General features: G+C 36.9%; 1 protein-coding gene across 2 annotated transcripts in view; it reads right to left on the bottom strand.

Annotated features, from left to right (window-relative positions):
• LOC126236743 (patronin) overlaps window positions 1-17,050 on the bottom strand; it is a 438,638-nt gene that overhangs the window by 123,740 nt on the left and 297,848 nt on the right. For both annotated transcript variants that reach the window (XM_049946276.1, XM_049946277.1), the window contains 3 exons: window positions 13,482-13,755; window positions 11,040-11,511; window positions 1,045-1,211 (listed from right to left, as the gene is read on the bottom strand). In XM_049946276.1, coding sequence (XP_049802233.1) covers window positions 1,045-1,211; window positions 11,040-11,511; window positions 13,482-13,755 — 913 coding nt within the window. The remainder of the gene's footprint in view (window positions 1-1,044; window positions 1,212-11,039; window positions 11,512-13,481; window positions 13,756-17,050) is intronic.

Below are 17,050 nucleotides of genomic sequence, written 5' to 3'. Positions count from 1 at the left end.
AACTATGTAGGATATATACAAAGGACATTTCTACATCAAATTTATATTCTCCAGGTTTACTAGTGACCCTAAGATCTGGTGAGGATAACACTTTAATTTAATGAGCAGTGGCCTTAGTGTTAACTAATTGTCTTGAAATTGAAGAGTTTTAAGGTACACGCCCAAATGAGCTTGTAGGAGGTGCAACTTAGAAACTGACAATTTTGAAGTTTTGCCTTGTACAATTTACATTTAAAAGAATAATGTTTATTTCAATATATGGGCAAGAAACACTTTATTTCCACGATCAGCCATTCTTCGTTCTCTATACCTATATATGAAGGTCCAAATTTTTACAAACATATTACATAAGGAAAAATCAAATGAAGCAAAACAGAACCAGCACCAAAAAGAAACAGTGAAAAAAAATTATTGTTTATAAGCAGATAAATAAAGGAATAACAGTAGTTGTGACTTCCTTCATTTAAGAAACAATAAACTCAAATGACTTTTCCTTTTAATGGATCTGCTAACCTGTGTACACATGCTCCAGAAATTAACCAACACCAGATAAAAAACTATTTAAAATAAGAAATATCATAAAATATGAAGTATTACTGGATTATTAATTTAGTCAACATTTCATTTTCTTTCCAAGCTTCGAACAAAAGAATATGAAACAAAGGAAAAGCACATTAATAAGAAATAAGATATATTTTAACAGTAATTTTCAATCAAAAGCATTTAGAAAAATGGTATCACAGGAATTTATTGTTTTTCTTAATGAGTTTGATTATGATTATTTTTTTCCTGTTATTTTTTTGGTTTTTTCTGTTTTACTAGTTTTTATTATACTTTTATACTGTGCACTAATATTAAACAATACTGAAGTGATTGCTTGAAAATGTTGGTTTTACTTTGATATACACTGCAGCACTTTTCCTAATCATGGAGCAGGAAACAAAATTATATTATCCTAACGGCAGCAATTCTGTGAAGCATGCAGCTTTATGAAAACCATTTTACCGCAACAGACAATAATTAATATAAAATTAAATAACCTACCTTTGTAACAGCCTGTAGGAATGCAGCCTTCCCAACCTTCTGTCGCTGCTTACTCATTACCAGTTCCATACGCCGCTTCTCACTCTCTATGCGCCGTCTTTTCTCTTCTAATTTCATTCGAATATTGTGTAACTGAGATGCCATTACATGATTACTTGAAGTTTCTTCTGGAAAACAATATAACATATTTTTGCTATAAAAAAGTAACTAGTGCTTTGATGAATTGGACACATTAAGTCTTTTCAGTCAGCTAAATATATATCTTGATCAACTGTTTGAAGCAACACATTTCCTACTCACTACTCCATTATTATATCTAAATGGATTCAACCTAAAGGTTAATGTGAGCATCTCAGCACCTTCTTGGTTGGTCTAATTGTGAACAGTACGCCATAACTTTCTTCTAATGAAAGAGCCAACTTATGCATCACTGCCAACGATGATTGGCTTGATAACTGTCATTAATAAATCCTTGAACAAACAGAAGACACCCAGTTTTGTAATCTGCCACACACTAAAGAAACAACCAAACATTATTCTTGTATGAGGGATGCACTAACTATTTACAGGTGGAGAAATAGAACAGCACTTGACCCATATTCAAAAATTGAGGAAAAGGTGATGTGGGAGGGGGGGTGCGTGATGAAAGGTGATGAGGGGGAGGGGGGTGTGAGAGAGAGGGAGGGGTTCGCAGTGGTTAGGACTGTGGACTTGCATTCAGGAATAGTAGCGTTAAATTCTTTATCCCAGTTATCAAGACTGATGTTTTCTGCATTTTCCCAAATCACTTATGGCTAATGCCAGGACGACTCTTAATATTACAGTCACAAAAATTTTCTAAACCACAATTGTTCAGTTCAATCTTGTATGCCTTAAAACAACCATTTTCCTTGATCCACTGATAGTGATAGCTAAAAATCAGATGAAAATGATCTGAGAAAGGCACATTCAAGACTACTTTTCCTATTAATACATTTTAAGGAATACTTTTCAAATTTAAAAGTCTGTGACATCAGCATCACCTTTATCTACAAATTTGTGCAATGCTTTCAGTGTTGCTCAAGTTAAGCAAAGAGTGTATATACTCACTGAGCACTGTAGCTTTATATTACCCATCAAGTATCTTGTGTAACAGCACAGTGATTTAAAGTGGATTCTGAGCTTGCTTTCAAAATTAAAGCGATTCTTAGAGTGTTTATGGAGCAACCGAAGTGGAATTGTGACAAAGGAAAAAGGAAGGAAGATTGAGATTACCGTACCGTCAACATCGAGGTCATTAGAGAGGGACCACAAGCTTGGATTGTGTCAAGGATGAGGAAGGAAATCAGCTGTGTCCTTTCGAAGGAACCATCCTAGCATTTCTCTGGATCCATTAAAGGAAAGCGGAAAACCTAAATCTGGATGGTCGGACGTGGGTTTGAATCATTGTCATCCTGAAATTGACACAAAGAAACAATGAAATTAAAACTAAAGTTGCAGTAATGACGACTTTTAAATAGTGCTCAGAATTTTTGTTATTACCCAATGACCAAATAAAATTCACATTCACTTTAGACTCTTTAGCATGATGCATATGTATAGTGAACTGGGAAATGGCATTGATGTGGTACTGGAAAATTCTAGGTGAAATAAAAACAAAAGAAAAAAGTAGCCACCGCGTGGCACAGAGGCACATAAACATGAGTTGCAATATACTTCTAGCCCCTCCTGAGAATCATCAAAATGAAATGATGGACAAATGCCAATTGTAGTGACAGAAATTTAGTCCATCAGGATGGTACTGAAAGCTTAAAATTAAGACTGCCCTGCAACTCTTGAGTATGTGAAAAATCTAATACTCTTCTTTCGAATCACCTCAAGCTAAGTTTGTTACTCATGAGACATCAAATGACTAGTCCACACCCGAAGACACAGCTATGATGACTGACCAATTCTGCTGTTACTGCTTCTCTACCATCAACACAATGGTCCCAACCTCCTCTTGTACTGATGGGTCCACCTCTCATGGTATCCAGTGGTCAATTATGCATTACATACGAGTATGAGGATACTTTTGATCAGATAGTGTAGTGCTCATATCAGCAAAGTTCACTGGGTGACAAAAATTAGTTGGAGGTGCACTGAGTCAGTTACATGAAAGTTTAGAAAACAGGGACAGTAGGCACCTCTGAAAGCTCTCCCATACGGGTTGTGATACACAGAGAGAATGTTACGGGACTGTGTACAAAAGAGATATTTATAAAATTTTATTCAGCTTAAAGATCAAAAGCCAATTTAGTACAACATTAGAATACAGTTGATTAACTTTCTCCTGTTTCGAAGACAAGCACTACAGGATTGATAATGTAGTTCCAGTCTTTAAAAACTCTTAAGGGGGGAAGAAAAGAAGCTCTGAACCTTCGCCAGTGGAAGAAAAATTAAATTAGCATTCTCTCTAAAGTAGGAGGCATTTTGGTGCAGCCAAATGGGTAGCTAAAATAATCACAATCACAAACCCTGAATAAATCTTTTGGCTATTAGGCAACACCATTCTGAAGAACTAAGAACAACTATCACACTGATATTTTAACTGACTCTGGCTATAAAAAACTGTAAATCTGTAGCTTTAAATATCTGTTGAAAAATTCTGCAACAACCAATTTGGTAAAACTTTTGGAAATTATGGAAGTGGCACTCATTCATAGGAAAGGGACGCATAGTTTATACAGTGGGGTAAATATGTTACAACGAACATGTTGAATAATGTCATAAATTGGTTGATCAGACATGTTAAATATGGTGAAAAGTGTGTATGTGTGTGTGTGGGGGGGGGGGGGGGGGGGAATGGACCAGAACTGTTATCAGACAATTTAAATGCATTAACTGGAAATATTTTTTACAAGACTTAGGAATTCAATATTATTTTTTCAAAATTTTGTGATGAGGCCAACTCAGCAGAAAGAATATTGAAAGAACTGTGCTAATATAGTTACACATACAGACTTATCTCAATGGGTGCAGTTTTCATCATCCAGCTGAGTAGAAAGAGCTATGATGAACAACTTAGAACACAGAGCTAGGGCCATTTCAGACAATGGCCAACTTAACTCTGAAAGTTAGTCATCTGACAATGGCATTCAGAAGGAACGGGGTATTATGTCCGTGATGGTAACTCCATGCTGTTGAAGAAACCAAGAGGTGATGCCGCTTAACCCTGCCAGGTGGATGATGATGATGATGATGATGATGATGATGATGATGATGATGATGATGATGATTGGTTTGTGGGGCACTCAACTGCACAGTCATCAGCACCCGTAAACATTCCCAGTCTGCGCACAGTCCAACCTAGCTACTTTCATGAATGATGATGGAATGATGATGACAACACAAACACCCAGTCCCTGGGCAGAGAAAATCCCCAACCTGGCTGGGAATCGAACCCAGGACTCCGTGATCCAGAGGTAGCAACGCTAGCCACTAGACAATGAGCTACAGACGTGCCAGTTGGACTAATACATATTACAGTTCCCATTCTGCAATGCAGAAATTAATAGGAAAGGTGGAATCCTACAAGAAATCAGATCAGTCTTCCACTCACCTAAGAAACTTAATATTACCACCTGCTGAAGATAATCTCAGCCTGATAGTACCTGTGATGTGTAATATTCCTTGTGGGTGTGGCAGCAGTTACGTGGGGGGGGGGGGGGGGGGCGGCAGTCATGTGGACTTTTGCCAATTGCTGTGTTGAGTATCAACATCACATTAAACACAGCAACTAAAAAAAAAAAAAAAAAAAGGAATCAGTTGCGGCCAAGCACAGCCTGTTAAATAAGCACAGTATTATGTTTGAACATATGAGAATCCTGACCCACGCATTGAACACTGGGACTCTGTGATTAGGAAAACAGTGGAAATTAAACTCTGTGATAACTTCAGCAGACACACCAAAAGCATGGATGTGTGCAATCAACACAGAAAGGGCATAGAGGAAGACTGCCTCATGTAAGTGGCAGCAATGAAAGTGGAGCTGGACAGATAGTGCAAATGTAATCTGTGGGTGCAAAGGGTACCACCTCAGCATATGTAATATCTTTGACGTAATCTATCCAAACAGCTGCCATCTTATGGACATTAAAGTGGGAGCCTCACAAGTTTGATTATAGTCTTAAAATCTGATGATGCTGACAGAGGCAATCATCAAAAGCTTGGGATTTTGTACCAGAAGACATAAATTACTTGGATATATTGCATTCACCAATTCAAGGACATTGTAATAGTCACCCATTCAATTGAAAACACACACACACACACACACACACACACACACACACACACACACACACACAAGGAAGAAAAACTGAATAAATAAATTCATAAGTAGCCTAAAACGGAACGTAAAACATGGAAATAATCAATCCACATTTAGGTTAGTTTCAAATTAATCATGTGGCCATCTTGTTTCACCATCAGAAGGAAGTGATGAATGTACAAACTAAAAAAGGAGCAAATATAGAAACATACCATTATCTTACTGCTACATAAACGAAATTTATCACACAAACAGAAAAGGATTACAAAACAAAAATATTAAAAACATATAATAAACCCTGAATGCAAAGAAAAAAAGATTTACAAGAAAAGCTTCACATACAATTGGAAGCTCTGGACGAAATTCAATCTAAATTGATCAAGACATCTTATGAAGTTGCCACAACAAAGAGACTGAAGAAACACAGATGGTGGAGTTCCCAGTGTGAGGATGCATTAGAACTAATAAAATGAACTTTAATGAAATTATGGAAAATCCAGGGTGGAATAATGACAACATTATGAAAAGGATAAGAATGCTTCTCACCATACAGTGGAGATTTTGGAAATGCCAATTTTTAAAAAAATAAATAAAAAAAAAACAATACTAAAGGTAATCGTGAATTTACTGAAAGACAATGGTCACCAACAGCTAAAATTGTAAGATTAGTTAAACGGAAACCTGAGACGGATCAGCTTTTGCAACTTAATGAGGACTTATAAAAAAAAAATGAGGTCCTTCTGCAAAACTTTAAATTTAATTTGCAAGTATACCAACCATCAAACATGAGTTTCAAAGATGAACAAAGAAAGCTGGCCCTAAATAATCAGGAAAACTGGATAATATTGGTAAGTTATTTTTAAAAACTTCTAAAATGAACCAAAAGAGAAAATCCCAAAGCAAGCTCCATAATTTATTCACAACTGCCAAAATTTTCAGTAAATTTAACAAATTATTAAAGAACTAAAAAGTAAGAAAGCTCTGGGGAAAGACATTGTCGTTTCAGAAGTGTGGAAAAACGTGCATGACAGAACTGTCAAGCAACTACAAAAAGAAATTAAAATGCCTGGGAGACCTAACAAATACCACAAGATTGGAAAATAGCACTTTTTTATCCATTACAAAAAAGGGGGCAAAACAGATGCAAACAATAACCAAGGCACGTCTCTCCTCACAGAGACATACAAAATCCTGTCAAAAGGTTTGGAAAATACATTAGAAAATCAAAATGCGGGACAATTAAGACAGTACCTTGGAGGCTTTAAGAGGGAAGGATCATGTGTCAGTCAAAAATCTTTATTTATCCTTTATTGATAGAGAAAAAAAACCCTACGATTCCATCAATAGAGATACATTATTCAACATTCTAGCATAATTTGAAGCTGACAAACATTAAGCAACCTTTGACCATTACAACCTCCAAATCAAATTTTTAGATGAGATACCAAACCTTTTCAAAATTAAAACACAGTGAGGCAGGGGGATGGAATGTCTCCATTATTATTCAACTGCATTTTGGAGAAAGTAGTACAGTATGGGACTGTAGAAAAAGAATAAAAGTTGAGGGAATATATAAAGAAAAACTTGGAAGAATGGGAAAGAGGATCCTGAAACTGACTGCTTGCCTTTTGTTGATAATTTAGCAGAGAACCAACAAGATGCAACAAAACACTATCCGAGAGGTAGCAGAAATTTATGAATTATAAATTTCATTTGAATAACTGTGTACACAAGCAACTTTAAAAGTGCACCAAAATATATGGAACCAAAATATGGAAAAAACAAAGAAAGCCTCAGAATTTAAATATTTGAAATGAACCAAAAAATAGCTCTGGATAAAGCAGCTGACAAACAGAGCTCGAAAAATGAAAATGGCACTCAGCTCAAAGAATATGTACATTCTATTTATACAAAATTGAGGAATTACTTTGTGGTGATTAACACCAGGTGTCCTTATATCGTAGAATGCTTCGTCACAAACACAGTCAAACATTTACAAATTTGGAAAAAAATAATAATTTGCAAAATCTTGTGTCCAAGGTATGAATATTGGACTTCGAAACTGAAAAGCAACCAGGAAGTGTACAGAAAAACTGAAAACATAATACGTTGAACGAGAAAGTGGAGGATTTTATGGCCACTTAGAAAGAATGGTTAACAACAGAATGTAGTAAAAAAAATTAAATTCCTTAGAAAAAAGAAACAACAACTTTCATAGTTTAACCAGTTAAGAAAGATACATAGGAATTGGAAGTAACTGACAAACACATAGAAAACAGGCATGTATTCAGGGAAAAGGTTCATAAACTGAAGAAAACACAAAAGTAGAGGGAAAAGATATGGACAGAAGAAAGAAGATAACAGAGATCAGAGTGAAGAAGTATTTGTGTGGTGGGAGGTCTCTCTCTCTCTCTCTCTCTCTCTCTCTCTCTCTCTCTCTCTCTATGTGTTTACTGAAGAAGCTGTGGCTGAAGCTTTATGTGAGTGTCCTTTAATTGTTCCTGTCTGCAACTTGGCATGTCTTCTTTATGGTAAGTAGCAATCTATCTTTTCCTACATTACTGATATTCCTTCCTGGGTTTCCACTGTTTGATATTAGAACAATGAAACAAATACATTTATTTGTTAGATAATTTTCAAAAGTTTGTAATGAGGACACTTTAATGCAGCAGTTTTAGGTGAAGTGTGCTTTGCAATTTGGTTGCATTGAATACCGCTATAGGTCAGGCCTCAACTACCCCATTAACAAAGCTATGGCAACCGAAAAAAACAACTGTACAGTAGCCGTTCCCGAATGCTTTGTGTAATGCATTCCTTGTTGCTTTCTTTTCTTATTTTGAAATCAGTGAAGTGCCTGAACTTGTTCATCATAGATTTTGATTATGACCCTCGCATCACCAGTAGGGATTGGTGATCCCTACGTCAATGTGTGTTTTGCGTTCACAGAACACGGGTGTAGACTGATACCCTGAAAGAGGGGGGCATGGCTTGTTTCCTCACATCACTCCACTCTCATTTGGTGGCCAAAACTCTAGTTTGTCTATACTCACAGGCATCTGCTACTACATAGTGTTCACACACTGCACAATTGCAATTGGTAAACAAACCTGTCACATATTTCGCCTGCGCCGAAATCTTCCTTCTAATGTTCAAATAGTTATTTTAAATTCTACTACTATGCCTTGCTGGTTCCATCTGTGGAACTGTCAACTATGTGTCGCATAGCTATGAATGCCCATGAATGGTTGAAATTAATATCTGCAGCTTTTGTAATCATCGAAATGGGCAGGAAAACACACCTTGGACACCTTAAATACGGAACACGTTCAGTTCACTGGCATGAAAATGCTGCTGCTTCTAAACATAAATCATTTGTTGAAAGCTTCAAAAGAGCCAAAACAAGAAAACAAAAGCCATTTTGGAAAAAAATTAGTTTTTGGAAAAAAATAAGTTTTTGCAAAGGAAACATTCCAGTCTAAAAGTTTCCGATCAGTACTTTTTTGACAGTTAATTTCAAAGCACTACCACCTAGCTTCATTCACATAGCTTAAGAACCTCTTAAATTTATGTGCCTAATCATTTACACACAAAAGCAACAGATGCGAATTATGACATTCTGTATTATGTAAAGAAATAGATGCTACATTTTTCCTAAAATCATACGTAACACTTGTCCTAAATGCTGCTACAAAACGAACTAGACCATCTTGTAACTTTATTAACAACAAAAGTGCTGCTACCCTTGAGATTGTGCCCTATAGTTAAATAGCTAACAACTAGTAGATGTCTAAAAAAAGAAGAAGAAGAACACTAATGCTCTTGGCTTAACTTCTTTTAAAACAATTTTTTTGCTGTTTGTAATCTTAAATATTTTGTTTTAATTTTTCTGATTCTTTTTGTTTTATACTGTTGGAACCAATTTCAAACATAAAATCAAGCTTCCTACAAATGATAGGCCTCATTCAAATAAAGCTACTTCATTCCTCATACAGCAGAGAAGCCAGTCCCATGTGTTGCATGGATTGTGCACTTCCGGACTGCACTAGGCAATGTAAACGAACACACACAAAACAAGATGTCAGAAATTTTTAAACAATAGCACTGAACCACATTTGCACTATGTCATAGGAGTGTCAATCAATGAGAAGAGAAAGGACACTTGCTGTCACTATGACATGTGAATGATTAACACATTTGTTTCTATGACAAGACCCCCAGCTATCCCCCAGCATTGAAAGCCTTTGGTGATGTGAAGTACTTTCTCTTGTACTGTACTTTCAACCCTAGTTGTACTAATATGAGTGGAAGTTCTGAATATTTTCAAACATTTTGCAAGAGCATGTATGCTGGGATGCATTGCATCAAGACCACGGTACTTCTGAAATCCAAAAAAGATTTATGTAAACATATAAAAAAACGTCTTATTTAGTGATTCATATACAACAGCAGAGGGAAGTAATTTCTTAAACATGAAATATGTTTGATTTAGTAATAATACTTTCTCTACAGATTAATACTGGGGGTTATGGTAATCAGAAACTGGAAGTTCTGAAATATATATTGCTTTTATCGCAAGTACTTATTTCTATTCTCCAAGAACTTAACACTATTCAGATATGGCATTACAAAAAAATAATGCCATGACAATGGTGAGAAAATGAAGTAATTCATTTATCAAACCCATAAAAATTCTGATTAACAGGAAAAGTCTAAACTACTGAAACTCAATAAGGTTCAAAATGGCTCTGAGTACTATGGGACTTACCATCTGAGGTCATCAGTCCCCTAGAACTTAGAACTACTTAAACCTAACTAACCTAAGGACATCACACACATCCATGCCCGAGGCAGGTTTCGAACCTGCGACCGTAGCAGTCGCGCGGTTCCAGACTGAAGCACCGTTAACCGCTTGGCCATACCGGCCGGCCAAACTCAATAAGGCAATACTAATCAGTTTCCATATTGAATATATAGGCAATGTTCAAATAAAATATTTGCTGAATTTTCATGCCTACAGAAAATTTGTCAGCTGATTTGCAAATGGGAACTGAAAATAGTTTAACTAAAAGAGGAAAACAAAACTGTTTTCACACAGAATCCTCCGTGAGACTTCTGTACAAAATTTGTAATTGTATTCTTACCAGAGAAATTTGTTTGTAACAAATTCTGCAAGACATTTTTTGTAACAAGGCATGTTTGTGCTTTACATAGAACTGTTTTTTGGAACACACATCACAGTACACAGTGGTAAAGACAGTAGAATGTATAGATAACCACTTGATTTCCCTTAGCAATAATTTCAGCATAAAAAAGGTGCCACCCAGTTTAAACGAAACTGTCATATTAGCAGTTGTTTGATTACAGGATAGAGCACTTCAGTCATTAATCTGATTTCTCATTACCACAGTAACCTGTAACATGATCTTCATTTATACCGATTTTTTTTTTTTCAAATTATTTTCTACCTTTGTTAGTAACCAATATCCGAAAGTACTTTAAAAGAAATTCCATGGCAAGAGAGAGAGAGAGAGAGAGAGAGAGAGAGAGAGAGAGAGAGAGAGAGGGGGGGGGGGGGGAGAGAGAAGAATAAGAAGAAAATATAAGGAAGAAGAAAAGAAAAAGGAAGAAATGACAGAAGGGGGAAGAAGCATTACAAACAAATTCATGCACTCTACAGGCTTTCCACGTACATTCATTTTCTGACCTTGATTTGTCTCTGTGTCAGAATGCTGCTGCTGACTTGTGCAACTCTGTTGCTGCCACGTTGTTGTATTAGGAAGGGCACTGAAAGTTGTTTTTTTCTCACTACCACCACTAGTTCCATTGAATGTACTCTGCAGTCTGCCTGAGTCTTTTTCCTCATCTCTCTGCCCGTGTCCTGCATGACCTACTTCACCGTGGCGCTGTGATAGTTCAACGAAACTAGTTGGCATCGCTGCACAGTCAACAGTATCTGGTTTTTCTTCATCTTGTTTCTCTCTTCCATTTACACTATCGCCGAGAACCAATTCCACACCACTGCTCCGGGCATCTTGTGCGCTTGATCGAATAGGAACAGCAGGAGCCCCTATTCCATGCTCAGACTTGCGTCCAGTATGAACAGCTGGTTCCTTATCAGGATTGCGGCCCAAGAACTGCAAATTTTCTTGGGAACCTCCAAAATTCTCCAGTGTTAACTGAAACACAATTTAAACATATGGGTGACATAGCAATCAACAGTCACTACAAGCTTGTTGATCTAGATTACTTATAAATCATTGGTGTATTCATATAAAAATGGTCAAATTGAGTGATATGTGACACTTATGAATGTGTGCTTAAAAATAAAATAAAGTTTTAAGGCTGACTGGAAGTTTCAAACATTTCTTTTAACACTGTAGAGATCAATTTACACCTGACCCCACATCAAAACAATCCAAAATGCTTTTTAATTAGCGGCATTCATACATGCCATCAATGTCACATCATTGTCAAAGTTTCTCAGGAAGAAAGTTTTGACAGTGAAGTTGTCTGCTAACATCTGAAGTTAACCTATTTTCACATAGTTCCTTATGTTAAAATTGCAAATGTTTCATGCTGAGTTGGATAGTATTTCCATTGAGTATTATTCTTATATATGAGGATAGATTTTTGAAAGAGTGTTTAGATTTTACAATAATACAACAGATCTGACACCTATACTGTGTATAAATGAGAACATAAACTGATAAAGCAATTTTTGTTTAACAACTTTTAATTACTTGATAAATTAAGCTCTAAAAGGAGCAAAATACAGTTGTTTATGACTGTATTTGCTAAACAGAAAAAACACGATGGAGATAAACAAGCTCTTCATATTCCTTACAAATATTGTCTGCTGTGTTTGTACTTATATACAGTAGCAAACATCAAAGCTTTGAAATGATGTTTCACTTCTCAGCAATTTACCATACAAAACTGATCAAGAACATCAAGCATGAAGTTTGCTTTGACCATTGAAAAATGTTATAATTCTTAGTTCTTAAATTCCAATATTATACTCTTCCTTTTTGAATCGCAGATGGTATCTCATAATATTACTTTCACCACTCAGTCCTGGGATACATGAACTGACATATGATGTCCAGTGTGAATACCACCTGACTGTAATGTGATGTGATGGTCTGTTCACATCCAGCATGAATCAGCCTTAATGGTGACATTTGTGACTAATCAAGCACAAATTCATCAGTTACACATCTACACATTTTTCCATTACTGATACAGGTTTTTTTAGGTTTTTCAACAAGAAGACTAGGAGAAGATGAACAGAGAACAACCCTCAGCAGGTAATTTGTGAAGTTATTCACTGAGTGGCAAGTTAATTGTGGAAAAAGCAACATGTCAGAGAACAGGTAATCACAAATACATGGCCATTACCAACAGAATTTCAACAACACATGTACCACCAGTGCAATTTTGTGAACTACTAACAAGTTTAAGCAAAAAGAAAGTGACAAAGGCAGCAATCAGGAAATTAGACTGCTCTAAATACTGTGAAATATCTCACACTGTATCATTCTTGAATAAAATTGTCACATTATTAGCACAAAAAAATTATTCATATGAACTGTTTGCTGATACATAAATCAATGCACATACTGAATAGGGTTGTTGTTGATTAAACAGACAGGCATTGTATTCAAGAGAATGGAGGATCTAATCCTTATCCATCCACCTTGATTTAGGTTTCTTTAAATTACTTCAGGCAAATGGCAATATGGTTCTTACAGTAAGGCCATGAACAAGTATACCAGCTCATCCTTAAACTAGGCCTATAAGTGTGTAAATGCCTGTGTATGTGAATAATGGTTTTGTTCTAAAACTCTAAGCCGTGTTATGTCTAATTTCCTTGTACATGCGCTCTACAAACAAATTACTATTACTACTACTACAACCACCACCACCACCACCACCACCACCACCACCAATAACATTGGAGAAGTTGACAATATCCTGAAAGGAAGATCATCTATTCTCATATCTTTATCCATATTTCTGTCTGCATAATCACCTTAACAAACATATTTTGATGGTACCACCTTTACCAAAACACAGTTTTTAGTTTTACACTCTTCATCCATGCGTATTTCGGTGCTTTAACATAATCGTAAGAACTACTGTTTACCTGGGAATCATCAGACACCGAATTTCGTCTGGAACGTCTTCCAGCATATGAGGTTCGCCGCTGCTCCTCCCAATTACTAGGCCGCCCAGCTGCAATGGGTTCCCCTCTTTCATCTGCCTTGCTGTCCTGATTAGTCCGTTCTTTCGATGGACGCAGTCGTGCAGGTATTAATGGTTCATCCTGGCTCTGACTGTGGCCTGACAATGCCACTGCACTCAGTGTTGGAATACCACGTCCACGATGAACAACAAACTGTTCTTCAACATCACCTCTTCTGTAAAATGAAAACATATCTATCCAATAATTATAGGATGTTTGTTCCTCCCGAAACATCTCTATTATACATATCTGAGAATACAAAAGATACCAAAAAGAAACTAACTTTCTACCGGGCATAGCTTTTGTAATAATGTGTTGTTCTGCTAGGAGCAAACATTGCAGAGACAGTAAACATAGTGCCATCACTGCAGAAGGTCAGGACAAGTTTCAGGAGAATTACAGTGGCAACTGTTTTGTGTTACTGTCAATTTTGCAATGGCTGATTTTTGCGAACAGCAAGCAGTGATGAAATTCTGATATTTGCTGATAAAAAGTGGAACAGAAAGTTCTGAAATGTTAAAAACAGCATACAAGGATGGTGCTATGGGGAAAACTCAACTGTCTGAATGGTTTTTCCCATTTCAAAAATGTTGAAATGGCAACTGATGGCAAACCTTATTGGGGTCATCCTTCCAAGGCCCAAAAATATGAAAATGTTGGAAACATTCATGCTATCATCAACAAAAATCAACTATGGAAGAAACTGTGAAGGTGTTGGGAGTTATGGAGTTCAGTGCAGCGAATTGTGATGGAGGATCTGGGAATGGAAAAGGTGGCTGCCAAAGTCGTGCCACAAATGCTGACTGCTGAACAGAAACAAGGTCGCATGGAAGAATGCTATGCTTTGAAACAAGAGTTCCTCAAATTTTATCACAGGTTACAAAACTTTGTGATATTATTATAATCCTGAATCAAAGTAACAATCAAACCAGAGGAACTTCAAAGTTCGCCTCACCCCAAGAAAGCTCGTCAGCTGAAAACAAACATTAAAACAATGCGGATCTATTATTTTGATGCGAGAGAGTTGTCCATTCAGAGTTTGTTCCACAGGGTCAAGCATTTAAGAAGGCTTTCTACTTGAAAGTTGGCAGAAGTGGCCTGATTTGGGGCAGTCAGGTGACTGGTTTTTCCATCAAGATAATGCCCCTGATCACACACCCCTATCTGAACAATTCTTTACCAAAAATGGTACGGCCACTGTGCCTCACCTCCCATACTTAATCAACCTTGCTCTGTGTGCCCTTTTTTGATTTCCTAGAATGGAAAGAGACAGAGAAAGTGGAGGGGTGGGGGAGGGGAGGGGAGGGGAGGGGGAGGGGAGGGGAGGGGGAGGGGAGGGGAGGGGGAGGGGAGGGCGATGACAGAATTGCTGTCAAGCATCACAAAAGATGAATATGTTTAGCAAAATGGAAAAGAAGATTAATCAAGTTTATTAGTGCAAGTTGAGAGTACTTTGAAGGGGACTTGTGGTTTTTGTCTAAAATATGAATAAATATGTTAAAAAAAATAACTTCAGATACTTTTGGATAACCCCTCGTACAAATAAAAAGGTCCAAAAGTAACTTATCATTTTCTCTTTTGTAGGTATCAGCCTCAATTACTTCTTGCTTATTTCTCTCATAGATATTTATATCCACACTTTTTTTTCATAGCATACAGCTACAGCACATTTTTAGGAGAACGCAGGAATTTGAACTGGGGCTGTTATTCCGCTGTTATTTCCTACTCCTCCTGTGTACCTTTCCTTTACTGACCCAGGGGTTCAAGTAATTTTGCTTCTCTGAAATCATCTTTTTCTTTTTGTTATTCTGAATAAAGAATTTCAAAATTTTCAGAAGCTTAAAATTAAAATGTATTTTTAAATTTATCACTCTCTTGGTCAAGCATCTTTCTTTCCTTTGGTAAGAAGACATGTCTATTAAGTCAAATGCGTAGTCAGAAGTAGAATTTGAGAATAACCACCACACGTTCCATGTTAACTACTTTAAGTAGCACAGATAGAATATTAGTTTGTACTCATTACAGTTTATAATTTGTGTGTGTTTGTTACTTCATCGCCAATGTAGAAAACTAGATTTGGGAGAGATACAAGTTTGTAAAATTTCATGCTAACACCTGTGCATGAGCCACACAGCATCCAACTGCCCACCCTAGTTTTTTGATAGCAAGTAGCATCAAAATATTTACATTACACTCAAAGCAAAATAATGGCTATCCCTGCCTCTAAGAACTTCTCACTCTTTAGTGACAATTAAGAACAAATTTCAGCCTTACACATTGCAATTTCAGATATTCATTTCACTCCCAATCCAACTTTTTACCTTGCTTGTTGCTTCTTAAGCTGTCTTCAAATTTAACAACATGGCAAACGTGTATGAATTCTGCAACTCAACAAACTTGCAAGCTCTCACTTTGAAGAAAAGGAAGAGAGAACAAGAAAACATCACTTTTGCTGTTTGTACTGTACACTGAAAATTCATCACAATACGTAAAGAACATGGCGAGAAAAGGTAAGGCTTCTGAATTAGATAATTAATGTGCACTACATAATCAACCAGTAAGCCTTTACTTAAGTTTAATCATTACGCCATTCCCACCCCAACTCCTTGCCACATGGGTCACATCCTGTCGAAGATGCAGGGGTGTGACTTATCCAATTCACCCACCAAGCACATCCTACTCCAGTTCTGTCACAGGCTAATCCTGTCCAACCAGTGGCAGGGTCACTTGTGGAAGCAGCCACAGAATACCAGCCTGGCTGCTATTTCTATACAGAATTTGATGTGGACATGACATCCAAAAAGCTGTGTATCTGAATGAATGGTCACAGTGTAATTGTGGTCATCAGCAGATAGTACCACCCAGTGGCAGAACATGCTACTGAGCACAACATGCTGTACTGCAATGGCAGCTTTACAACCTATGCCATTTGGTAGAGGGCTCTTGCAAGTGAGGCGGACAGTGGACAAAGAGAAGCCTACATTGACAGACTTTGTGGGAGACAGCAAAAAAATCAGCTCTGATCGAAGTAAACAAAAAAAGCTTCTCAAGGTGTGGCAAACCAAGAATCAATGCCAGAAAACTGCACTCTACTGCTGAACACACAGCCCGTGCAATAATGCACTCCATGGGCAATTTTGGGGAAAATTAGGTAAAACATATGAAGGAAAGAGCTGGTCCTGGCTAACTAACAGAACCCTACATAAGGAAACTGAAGGATTGATTTTTTACTGCATACGAACAAGTCATCAGAACTAATGCCATCAAAATGATAATCGAGGAATCAGCATAAGACCTAAAGTGCAGACTCTGCAACGTCACTGACGAAACAATTTACTGTATATTGAGGTGATGCAAAAATATTTCTCAGACAGATTACAAGCAGAACTGCAATGATGAGGCACAACTGATCCTATGGAACTTAAGTAAAATTACTACATGCTGGTGGCAAGGAACTGGTATCGGACCAT

Source organism: Schistocerca nitens, chromosome 2, assembly GCF_023898315.1.
Source record: "Schistocerca nitens isolate TAMUIC-IGC-003100 chromosome 2, iqSchNite1.1, whole genome shotgun sequence".
Lineage (NCBI taxonomy): Eukaryota > Metazoa > Arthropoda > Insecta > Orthoptera > Acrididae > Schistocerca > Schistocerca nitens.
The sequence above is the reverse complement of the archived record's forward strand: the minus strand, read 5'-3'. Positions and strand labels throughout refer to the sequence as shown.